The 12245-nt window shown below is 46.8% G+C and overlaps 1 protein-coding gene across 6 annotated transcripts in view; it reads left to right on the top strand.

The window, feature by feature from the left end:
• VHL (von Hippel-Lindau tumor suppressor) overlaps window positions 1–12245 on the top strand; it is an 89808-nt gene that overhangs the window by 33382 nt on the left and 44181 nt on the right. For all 6 annotated transcript variants that reach the window (XM_057506800.1, XM_057506798.1, XM_057506788.1 and 3 more), the window contains one exon: window positions 3371–3553. In XM_057506800.1, coding sequence (XP_057362783.1) covers window positions 3371–3553 — 183 coding nt within the window. The remainder of the gene's footprint in view (window positions 1–3370; window positions 3554–12245) is intronic.

Here is a 12245-nt window from a genome sequence, read left to right as displayed (position 1 = left end):
ATAGGAAGGGTGAGGACATGGGGCATGTTCACTTCTTGCCCCACAGAGACAGCTTTGAGCCCAGCTCTCCTTGCTGGGTTGGGCATCCCTGGGCTGGGAGCTAGTCATGCTCTGCAGTTACCTGGTCCTTGCTAAGTCATGGTGGGCTCCAGTTTCCTCTTCAACAGAATGAGTAATTGCAGTTGTCCTTCTAGTCCTAAACAGTCTTGGCTTCTAGAAGTCATTTTAGAAATGATAGCCCTTTAGGGCTGGGGAATAGTACTGGGGAATAGGGATGGGAAGATCCTCAAAGTGATTCAGAAAATCACACAGCCACAATTATGCACACTCTTTGGATTTGACAGTTGTAGGTGGATTATGTGGCTGCCTTCTGCTTAGGTCCCTGTGATTGCACCTGCATCCATTTTTACCCTTGGGGGAAATCAGGCTTCTTACAGTGTCACCCACCCTAGGTGTATTCCAAGGGGCCTGGGAACAGGGGTTCCTTTGTTGGACTGCTCCCTGTCTTGCTCACTCAATGCATGTGCCAACGTTTGCACATAGCCATGCTTTGTCCCTGCCCCACTGAGTGACTTTGGGCAAGTTGACTGCCTGTCTCTCTGAGCTTTTAGTTTCTTGTTTGTAAAATGTGGATGAGTTGCTGAGAGGCTTAGGGGACAGGATGGTGGGGAAGGTCCTTAGCTCTTTCCCCTTCTTTTAGCCAGGGAGGAGTCCGGTTAGTTCTGACAAGGCGCTTTGGACCCTAGGTGGATCATTTCAGGGGTCTGTGCTCTGTCTGCTCCACAGGGCTTTAAAGATAAGCAAGGTTTTTGCTACATCAGGTTAACTCCTGCAGGATTCAGGAGCTCAGACCTGGAAGAATGGTCTCCACATGGTGTGAGCCAATAAGGATTAAAAACAGGGTGCAAATGGTTTAACAATTACAGCTAATATTTATATCACATTTACTGTATGCCAAGCATTATTCCAAGTGCTTCAATACATATAACTAATTGAATCCTTGAAACAACCTCTGAGGCAGGTGCTGCTGTTATACTTGTTTGCAGATGACTGAGGTACGGGGAGGATATAGGGCCTTCCCCAAGCACACAGCAAATAAGTAGCAGACATAGGATTTGAAACTCCAAATCCAAAGTCTGGGCCCTGAACCACCATGGTACTGTCCTGCTGACATAAGCTATATTTTTGTGTTTTTAGAAAAATCTCAAGATTAGAAGCAAAAGTATAATCAGTACTTTTCTTGGTCTTCCAAGTGGGATGATCATGGGGACTTGAGTTTTCCCATTTTCCACATGTTCTGTAATGACCCAGGTTACTTTTGTGTGTTGAGAAAAGAGCTGAGGACTTAGCAGGGCCCTCAACAGTGACTCATACCCTCAAGATCTCTATCTTGTCTTGACCCTGTTTTAAGGGTCTGGTTAAATGCTGATCAGTTAAGACCTTAAGATAAATCACTTTCATGGAGCTTAAATGTGCAAACTGCAATCAGGTCTCAGAGTTTAATTCCTATTTCTCTGCATCGTCTGTGCGGAAAGTGCAACCTGTGGAGGGAAGGGGCTGCAGCTGGTTTCCACTGCCTTGGAGCACCAGGGTCAGCCCTGGGTTTCTGTTTCTCCCATTGTATCATGCTGCCTCCCAAATGGGAGGTGGACTCATGAACAGTAGCTTTGTGTGCAGGGAAGGGGTGTGGGGGAGGTGTTCCTTCCTCTTCTCTCTGCTGCTGGAAGCAGCCTCTGGCCCTGCTGACATCACTTCCCATTGACCAGGAATCTGGCCTGGGGTTTCCAGTGACTAAAGTTGCAACTTTCTGTACCTAACAGTGCAACTTCTCCCAGAGACTCTCTCTCTGCTGAAGGCTGTCACAACCTTCCCCATTCCTCCAGACGGGAGGGGGTTTGTGCAATGGGATCACTATCACTCCCTGGCTCTGAGGTTTTCCTTGGTGTCCCTGGCTCTTAGGATAAAGTCCAAACTCTGTATCCTGGCATTCTAGAGGCCCTTCATATATAGTTCTGAGCTTCATCTCTTGCCTCCCTTTCCCCACTCAGTTCACTTATGTTTGTCATTTGCAAGCAGAAAAGCTCCATGGACTTCTGGTATACTGGCCGTAGTATCTCCAGAGCCTGTCAGGTGTGGAGCACAGTTGTGCTCAGTAATATTTTGTTGAATGTTAATGACCTGACTATGAATTCACGTGGATTCCTGCTCTGTGATTTCTGAAATCCTGGAACTGAAGCATGATTATTTTATTTCTAGTTAAAAAAAAAAATTCTTCCCTCACTTCTGGAAGCTCAGTGGAATACTTCAAAAAAATGCCATTTATGAAGAGCTTGTAACAACTCAGAAAATGCTTAAGGTATAATGTTAATATGTGAGAGCAGTGTGCAAAATCTTAGAGTCTGGCAACCACTGCTTCCAGAGCCACACCTATGCTGTGGGGTTGGAGAGAGGTTCGGAAAGGGAAAGTACCCTAGCACAATGCCATGTAACTTGTTCTGTTGTTTTTTCCCCCTGTATTTTCCAAGTTTTCATTAGTGAACAACCAATAATTTTACAATAAAAAATGAGAAGAAGGAATGCATTATTTTTAGTATTGCCAGTGGTAGCCCCCCTGCAAATTTTGGACATTGCTTTAGAGCTGGCAGAGTGTGCCTAGACCCACAGGCTATCTTGATCCTTATCGCAGTTCTGTGAGGATAGAAGGCCATGGCTTCATTCCTTCATTCTTTCAGTTCCCCCTACCAGTCTTGGACTTAAGGATGAGGAGAATGAGAAGCCCAGGGTTTAAGGAGGCACCCACTCTCCAGCTGTGGTGAGTGCAGGATCAGCCCCCACAGTGAGAGCCTCCTTAAATTTTGCTCCCTGAGCACCTCCCTTGCCTCCCCTGGTCCTGGCCCTGCCCCTACTCTGTGCCAGGCATTGTTCTCTTCTGGAGGTCTAATAGTGTATGGAACAGATAAAACTGCCAGCCTCCATGGGACATCTATTGTAGAAGGGGAAGCAGGCAAAGTTCTACTACCTGCCCTATTACGATCGAGGAAACTGAGGCCCCCACTGGTGAGTGACTTTCCCATAGCAAATCAGCAGCTGAAGCTCAAGGCTCTGACCCTCTTGTCTCGTGGTGTTTCTCCAAAGTCCTGTGTGGCCTTGAAGTTGGCATTTACATTCAAGTGTTAATGTGCCAGTCTCTAGGGTTATTACATGAAATCAACATTACAACCTGGGCTGCCTGTGGATCCAGCTGATGGAATTTCAGGTATGGTGGAGGGGTAGATGGGGAAGATGTTAAGGACAAAGCCTGGCTAGCTCAGTGGCCCTCTTAAAGAGGACCTGTGTTTCGGACTAAGTGGATCTCTCACTTGCCTTCCAGCCTCCTACGTGATTACAGACTTTACCCAGCTGCGGAAGATTAAGTCAATGGAACGGGTGCAGGGCGTGAGCATCACTCGGGAGCTGCTGTGGTGGTGGGGGATGCGGCAGGCCACAGTCCAGCAACTGGTGGACCTCCTGTGCCGCCTGCAGCTCTATCGTGCCGCGCAGATCATCCTGAACTGTGAGTAACCAACGTGCTCCCAACCCCCGGCCTACTGCGGCTGGCCCCTGAGTGTGCTTCTGCATGAGCGGCACTCTCTGGTCTCAAAACCTTTTTCAATCTTAAAAAAAAATGGAATTAGTATGGTAGTCACCTCTGGGAGAGGATCTGGTGGCCAGGGAACAAGGTGCTGGAGAGAGATTTTAAGTCCTTTTGTACCTTTTACATTTGGGTTCTCTATTCCCAAAATAAAAATTTGAAAAAACAGCTATAACATGAAAATGTTTTAAAGTCTCCAGCAAAAATGATTAATGTCCTTATCCTATTTTCTGGTTTTACATCCCAAGAAGCAACCACTATTAACCATTTCTTGTCTATTGACTCAAAATTTGCTATGAATGTGCAAAAGCATACGTGTGTATCTACAACCCCTTTTTAATAGATAACAGCACACCATGCACTCAGTTTTGTGCTTTTTTTTCACCTAGCTATTGATCTTGCTGATTGGTGCATTCTTTTAAGAGCTACATTGTATTCTTTGACAGATATACTATGATTTATATACCTTACCACCTACTGATAGGTATTTAGGTTGCTTCTTAGGAGTTTATTAATTGTATACAGTTTCATGATACACACCCTTAGACACACACACCCTGTTTGCACACCTGTGAGAATAGCTGCAGGCTGGGTTTCCAGCATTGGAATATCTGGGTTGAAGGCTTATATATTTTACATTTTGATTGACTTCAATTTCAGTGTTACCAAATTACCTTCCTACAAAGAGAATACAGTCATGGTGGAAATTTATTCATCAGGTAATAATATCTCCATACCTAGAGTGGTGTTGTGAAATTGAAGATGTAGAAAAAAGTCAAGTGCCTGGTGTTCAGTGCTCAGTAGAAGGCAGGGTGTGGGGGTGTGGGTAAGGAATCTGATTGGTCCCACCTAAGCCCCCTACAACTCCTAACGTCCCCAAAGAGACCCCTTCACTGTGGGGCAGTGAGCCAGCCTTTTAAGAAGTACTTCCTGAGAACCTGCCCAGTGTCTGGGGCTGTTCTGGGTTCTGAAATACAGTGGTGGGCAAAGTGACAGGTCCTCTGCTCTCATGGAGAGCATAATATTATGGGGACACAGTCAACAGACAGGAAAACAAGTAAAAATATGTGATGGAGTGACCAGTTAGGGAGCCTTATAGAACATTATGGTCAAGGAAGACCAGTATGAGTAGCTGAAAATGGAGGAACGGAGAGAAGAGAAAGCCCAGGAGAGGGAGCTGCATGTGCAAAGCCCTGAAGTACCTGGGGTGTTGAAGGAACTAGTATAAAGCTGGTGTGGGAGGTAGGAAACAGGGCATTCAGAGCCCCAGAGGCCTGCCAAAGACCCTGTGTGGGCATTGGAATTGTCCTGTCTGGGCTTCCTGAGCTGGGAATATCCTGGCTGAGCCAACAGGCCCAGGTTCAGTACCTGCCTGACTGTCTCTCAGGCCTTCTGGAATCAGGGAGAACTTCCAGCGGGAGGGGTGTTGGGATCTAGAGAAAGGAACTGAGGGATAAGGGTTTGGAGACCTCTACCCTCAGAGATAAGTCAGGGGAGCAGGAACATTGGGTAGCCATGCAGGTGGGGGGATCTAGAGCTATAGCCCAAGGCAGGCTTTTGGGTCTACCATAGGGGCAGACCACATTGGGCACAGGGAGGCCAGCAGGACCATCTTCTGCCCTATTTGGCCACCTAGTGACTTTCCAGGACTTAGGGTGTCTGGGGACACAGAGCTTTTGCACACCAGGACTCATTTGATAAGGGAGAGTTCCTCTGATGGCAGGATTTCCCATCCGGAGGCAGATTTTGGGGAAAATCCTGCTCACACTGCAAGTGACACTCCAGCTGGCTCGTTTTTACACAGGGCTGACCCTTCAGCACAGTGTAATCTCTAAATCAAGAGTGGGCACATCTCCAAATAGTGAATCTGTGGCATCTTACTACATTGATGGGCAGTGACTGCAATGGGGCATGAGGCGGGGACACAATAATACAGGTGAATGTAGTAACCACATTGTTTTTTCATCTGAAACCTTCGTAAGAGTGTATGTCAATAATACCTTAAAAAAAAAAGAGTGGGCACATCTCAAGACACGGCTTCCCCTCAGACTTCTCCAGTCACACTCCTGTCTGGCCAGCCTCCCCAAGCCACCGACCTCCCCAGACTAGGAAGGGGTGGTCTGCTCAGCCTCTAGCCTCCCTACCCTTCTGGAACTGACTTGAAACTCCTGCCTGTCCCACTAGCCCTTCTGTCCTGAGGAGGCTCCCCCTCGTTCTGTCAGACAGCCTCCCTCTCCTCCAGTGCCCCCACGTGTAGGCCAGGTCCTCACTCTGATCAGCCAGAGGCACAGGCAGTTTTACAGTGAAGTGGGGAGGCAGCAGGGCGCAGCCCTTGGTGTGTGACCTGGGCAAACCCCTTCCTTTCTGTGGGCCCGTCCCTGCCTTTGCCCCGTGGAGGGGGACTGGATGACATCTGTGCCTCGTGTTCTAAGCACGGAGCCTCTCTGGACACTCAGGGCAGGACAGCCCCCACTATTGCCTGGACCTCATGGCATTCCCCCTGGCTGGTGTGGCCGACACCTGCCCTGTTGAGCTGCGTGTGGATCCCAGCTCTGGCTTCTCTGCATTACGGTAACCTGGCATGTGGTGGATGCTGAGAAATGATTACTGAATGAATGTGCCCTGAAATATTTCTCATGATTTGAGAGAAATAATGGGCTCAAAAAGAGGCAAGGAGGAAGTCTGCGGGGATGGGGAAAGCCCCTGAATCACATAATCAGAGTTGAAGGTCCTCCTGCCCAGTCCACTCAGGGGAAGGGGAGGGCAGGTTGAGACCTGCGCCAGAACCCAATTTTGTCCTTGGAGCAGCTGAGATTTTGCAGGGGTGCCCAAGGCTTGAAAGCAGAGAAGTACCAAGAATTGAGACACAGGCAACTAAATTACTGACATCAGAACCTGGCTGCTGACTAATCTTGAGCATATGCTTAATAACTTGAGGTTAACAAACAATAAGGTGCCATAGTTAAATAAACACACTCATTGCTGCGTGACACTTTGTTTTAAGCTAACGCTGACTGAGCACTTCTGATAACCAGGTGCTCAGCTGTGTGCTTGGCTTCTCCCAGTGGCCCCTTGAGTCAGCATTCTAAGGAGCCCCTTCTGCACCTGAGGAAACTGAGGCCACAAATAGCAAGTGACTCTCCCAAGAGCACAAGTGTGGTTGCGGGTGGACATGGAGGTCACACCCAGGTGCGGCTGGATGGAGTTCTGGCTTGGTTAGCTTTCCTCACAGGAAGCACTGAACTCAGTGTTTCGGGATCCTGGAAACAATGATATTTTGCCTGTCTGCCTCTCTTTTGCATAAAACTTTACTCACATGCCTGCTGTCCAGCTCCAACTGCGTAACTTCTCAGGGCTTTGAGAATCCATATTTGTTCCCCAAATCACTTTTCTCTTCCTCTTAGCCTCAACCCTCCAATTAAAGTTGGGGAGGAAGAGAGATTAAAGCTACTTTCCACATTCTCAAATCCCCAGGTTGTTCTTTTGTTTTGGCTTGTGTTTTTACTATTGCTTTGAGTCCTCAAGCAAGATACTTCCCCTTTCTGTATCTTGGACTTTTTTCATTAGCAAAGGAACATGCTATCAATCTCTGCCTCTTTTTGGAGGCAAACAGAGAGGGCACATGGGAAGCATTTTAAGTTTCTGTATTCCAACTAGTCAAAGCTGTTTTCTTTTCCCTAACTGTCACATTAGTGAAACCTTACTTTGCATTTACTTGTTGAAGATTGTTTATTGATGTGCTCAGGTGCTTCAGGCAGTTTGAGAACCTGAATTCTGTCTATTATTTTTTAAAGTGCTTTAAGAGATTTGAATAAAACAGTGCTTAAAAACCCCACACACCCTAAGTTCTAGATATAAAGCTGCTCCTTCAGAGACTTATGTCTCTAGTAATATATCTGTATTTAATAGAGGCTTTCAGAAGGTTGTGCCTAAACTGAAAGGTTGGGGTGGGGGCATATGTGCGCACCCAATCTCTTGAAATCATGTTCTGTGGGTGGTTGTGGTCCAATGGTGTGAAGAGCTTGGTCTCTGTTTCTTGATATTTTCTCAGCCTTCATTGCCAAGACCACCGTTACTCAATTGTCAATTTATAACATTACATGTTCTAAGAGTTAGAATAAACTAACCAAAGGCTGACTACCCAACTGCCCATTCCTTCCTCCAGTAAATCTGCTTGCCATTGTCAACTCCTTTTTACTCTTGTTAAAAAAAAATTAAATCAAGTAAATTTGAAGATATGACTGGCTTTATTAAACGATTCATGAATTGGGCAGCAGCCCTTCTAGCAAGTAGAGGGGTACTTCAAAGGCTACAGGAAAGAAAGGTTTTTCAAGGCAAAGAGAGCATTAAAAAAAAGAAGGAAATTTATTAGCAAGTAATGTATTGTTAAGCAAGGTTCCCTTCCTAAGGGGGGAAGGTCTTCCAGGGAATTCCTCCAGGAAATCCCAGTTGTCTGGTTAAAAGTTACATTTCTGAGAGTGTTGATAGTGCAGTTAGATCAGGTATTAAATCTTGGTTTACTGACATGGGGTTCCTAACTTTAGGTGGCTCCATTATGGGCCTGTGATTTTTCTTAACAATCCTTTTAGCCGGTTCTTGGTTCTCTCTTCTATTAGCATTCCAGGTTCAGGTTCAGGAATGCTGTTACTACACATAGACAACAATGACTTAAATAATTTACATGTTTATTTTTTTTCCCTGTAACAGTCCAAACAGCTCCAGGCTAATAGGCAGCTCCAAGGTTTCCAGGATCAGGTTTTTTCTTTTTCATTGCTTTGCTGCCTTAGACACCTGGCTGCCAACTCAAACCTGAGACAGCTACTCTGTGCCTCTCCATACACCTTCCAGGCAGCAGAAGGGCATGCCCTGGAAGTCGCACAACTAACTTCCTTTCACAAGCCATTGGCTAGAATCAAGTCACATGGTCTCACCTCGTTGCAAAGGGGGCTGGGAAATGTGAACTTTAGCTGGGAGGGTATGTGCACAACCAAAACTGCTATGACTATAGAAGAGGGTGGAATAAATTTTGGAAGGACAGCAATCTCCCTGCATTCCTCCCTTCTGGGCCGCCCAAATATCCATGTACATCTGAATAACATGCTCATCCTTTTCCCCAAGGGACACAGACCTGGCATCCTAATCACTTTCTTCCTTTAGTTCCAGGATCTGCGGGTGATGGTATAGTCTTCTCTACCAACCCCTGATGATCCAGTCCCTCTCCATCAAAGAGACGTTATCTGCTCCCATTCCCCAACACACCCAAAACTCAGCAGTAGAATCCAAACTGGAAGCCACAGTCAGAACTCAACCATTTGAAATGAGAAATATGCTGCAGTTCCTTATCTACAGCAGTCAACAAATCTGGCTGAGCAGCAATTGTAAAAGATCCCTTCCTACTAGAGAAGTAAGTGCTCTGCTTGATCCATCCAGCAGCTCCTTGCTTTTAGTAGGTGAATGGTTCTCAGAGTGTGTTTCCAGACTTCTAAGTGTCAGCAGCACCTGGCAGCTTGTTAGAAATACCAATTCTTGGGCCTCACCTCAAAGGCTGATTCAGAAACTGCAGGGGTGGGGCCCTGAATCTGTGTTTTAACAAGCCCCTAGTGGGGGGCTTTTGGGGACACCCCCCCTGTTCATTTTTCTGAAGTGGGGACTAGAGTCTGCCCTTATAGGGGGCAGGGTATCTTTCACAATCCACTTCCCACTGGTGTGGGCTTGGGGGCCTCCTAAATGGAGCTGTAGGGGTTAAATAATTACAAACTTTTGTCACACCAAGCGTGGTGTCTTTGGCAGTACAATTATCTCAAAAAAACTAGAAGCTCTTGCCTCTTGGCTTCTGATTAGTTCTATATACAATAACCACAACTAACATCCAGCCTGGACATACCTTCGTATCTTAGTTCTTAGCCCTGAAATGTTTGATCTTTTGTTTAGTGGCCTGTGTGCTCAGCTTGCTCCACCTCCCATCCTAATTTCATGTGCTTACCTGGAGCCTCCCTTGAGGCCACCTGAAACAATCATTTGGATGGGAAGGAAGCACTCTTAATTTGACTTTTGCCTCTGGGCTCTCTGTGTCTGGCAGAGAACCCCTTCTGAGGCACTTGCTGGAACTGAGAAAGGTGGAATGGGTATTAGAAAGGTTAGGGCTGCAGTCTTATCTCCTGTGAGGCTGTCTCTTCAGAGCCCCTGAACTGGGCGTTCTCAATCAACTGGATTGTCAACTACAGGCAGGGAGTCTTCCTTTTCAACTCTGCTTGTGCCTGCCTAGCTCCACTGGAGTTCACCTCTCTGTTGTTGGAGTGCTGGAAAGAAGCCACATATGCCAACACTGAGAGCCCTTTCAACTTCTCTCCCTTTTGCACATGGATTGCCTCCTGGTACAGGAAATGGTTTTGCCAACTGCTTTGCTTTGATAAAAGAGGTGTAAGCTTACAAGCAGGAATTTTGGTCCAACCTGCAGTACAAGGGTTCCTTGGTGCCTAGTGCTCCACGCCCAGGTACCAAATTCCAAAATCAGTTATTATACGGGGATGCTATATAAGACCAAAATAACAGCAGCTTAAACTAAAAGAGGGTTTCTTCCAGCTAGTGGTGTGTGTGTCAGCGATTCAAGGCCCATATGGTGGATCCACAGTGTCAGAGGTTCAGGCTTGTTCTGTCTTATTCTGCTGTCCTGACTTGAGACTTTCATCTTGTGGTTAAAGATTCTTCCTTCTTCTACTGCCTTTCCCACATTCCAGCCAGTAGGAAGGTGGAGCGGGGGGGGGGGGGGGGGGGGCACTTCTATTTCCTTTTAAGGGTACAACCTGGAAGGTACACTTGTCACTTCATTAAGTTCTGTTGGCCAGAACTTAGTCACATGAACATAATGAGCTGCAAGGGAGCTGGGAAATGTAGTTTTTAGCCAGGCAGCCAGCCATATGTCTAACTAAAACTCCTAGGATGTAGGAAGACAGGGAACGGGTATTCTCTGCCACGTTGGTACTATCTCTAAATTATGTGCTTATATTGTTCTTTTCATATTTATCAATTTAAATATTATCCACTAACTTCATAGAAGAGAATCTGGCTTATACACACCTCCCCTCCCCCTTCCTCCAGTACATTTATATCAAAATTCTTAGTTCCCCTATAGATTGCTTGTGCCAGTTTTAATGAAATAGCTTTACATTTCTCATTCTTTTTCCATCAGTTCTAGGCAATGCCTCTTTATTCTCTACTTTGTAAGATGAAGATGTCCTTTGCCCTTTCTTACCTCTCCTCTCTACTTTCACTTCCCAACTTCTGGTAAAGACTGATTGTGAAGTAGTTCTTCATGGATGTTGTCACATCTCCAAGTTTTGCTGAGCCCGTGGGGAAGAGCTGGGTCTTGGATGAAGCCTCAGGAAGGGGAATGCTGCTCTTGTGTCCTGGTTGAAAGATGCCTTGTTGTGCTGGGGAAAGGACCATGTGTGTAGGGCACCTGCAGAGTGAGTTATGTCCCAAAGCATTTCCCAGTTATTGCACTGGGAGAAGGCACTTCAGTCACTGTGGGTTCCTTGGGAGTAGTGTGAGAGTAGTGTGCCTCAGGAGAGTGCTCTGGTGAGATACCCTGCTGCAAACAGTGGGTTTGTGACTAACCTAACTTTGGAAATCCTGTATGCTTTATCAGTGCCCCCAGCCTTCGGGATTTCATGACACCACTAGCATATTAAGGCTCTGAGAGGTCTAATAGCAGAGAAAACTACTTAAGCAAGCATTTCCCATTTATATTTGGCTATGGAACCCCCTTCTCATTTGATGATTATTAATATTTGATAGAAGCAACACACTGTGGAAATCACTGCTCTAGTGAAATGGCCAGATATCTTAGGGAACCTCATAATAGAGAGTCTGGGGGACCAGGGGCAGCATTTATACAGTCAGGGCAGCATTCAGTATCAGAAGAGTCTGACCCTGGGGGCTAGGGCCAACCCATTGGCTAGGGTTTAAATCATAAGGGTCCTGTTCCTGAGAGGGGCTTTCCAGACCACCAGGCTCAGGAAGAGGCTGTGAGCCAGGCTCCAGAGCCTGTGTGCTGACATCATGGGTGCTTGGGAGCTGGAATCAAGGCTGAGGCCAAAGTATCAGAGCTGTGGCTCCCAGCCAGAGGCAGATTGGCTGTCATTACTGTGAGCTCTGGAGCTGGTTAACTGCCACCAAGAGCAGGCCTAGCAGCTGAGCCTGTGAGTTGATGGTGGGGCTCACATGGCTCTCTCGCTGTGAGGTTGGAGGCTGGAGGCTGGAAACCAGGTGTGCTAAAACTGTGAGGCGAGACTCTCCATCATCCCTTCCTACAGGGAGGTAGATACACGGAAGCTGAACCAGAGAGTCAGTAATGAACTAAAGACATATTTATGAAGTGCCTACTATGTGCTGGATGCTGGGGACACAGTCATGAAAATACAGAGACGGTCCCAGACCTCAAGGAGCTTGTAGTCTAGCTTGGAGACAAGTATTAGCAGGGTGAGGGCACAGTGACATGTAACCCACTACAGTGTGAGTGCCCAGCGGAGAAGTGCTGGTGGGGTGGGTAGAAAGGAAGGAGAGAGGAGGGGAGAGTTTGGTCTCTTCAGGAGGAGCTGAGTGAAGAAGTAGA

The sequence above is a fragment of the Manis pentadactyla genome, chromosome 1, assembly GCF_030020395.1.
Source record: "Manis pentadactyla isolate mManPen7 chromosome 1, mManPen7.hap1, whole genome shotgun sequence".
In the NCBI taxonomy this organism is placed as follows: domain Eukaryota; kingdom Metazoa; phylum Chordata; class Mammalia; order Pholidota; family Manidae; genus Manis; species Manis pentadactyla.
The sequence above is the reverse complement of the archived record's forward strand: the minus strand, read 5'-3'. Positions and strand labels throughout refer to the sequence as shown.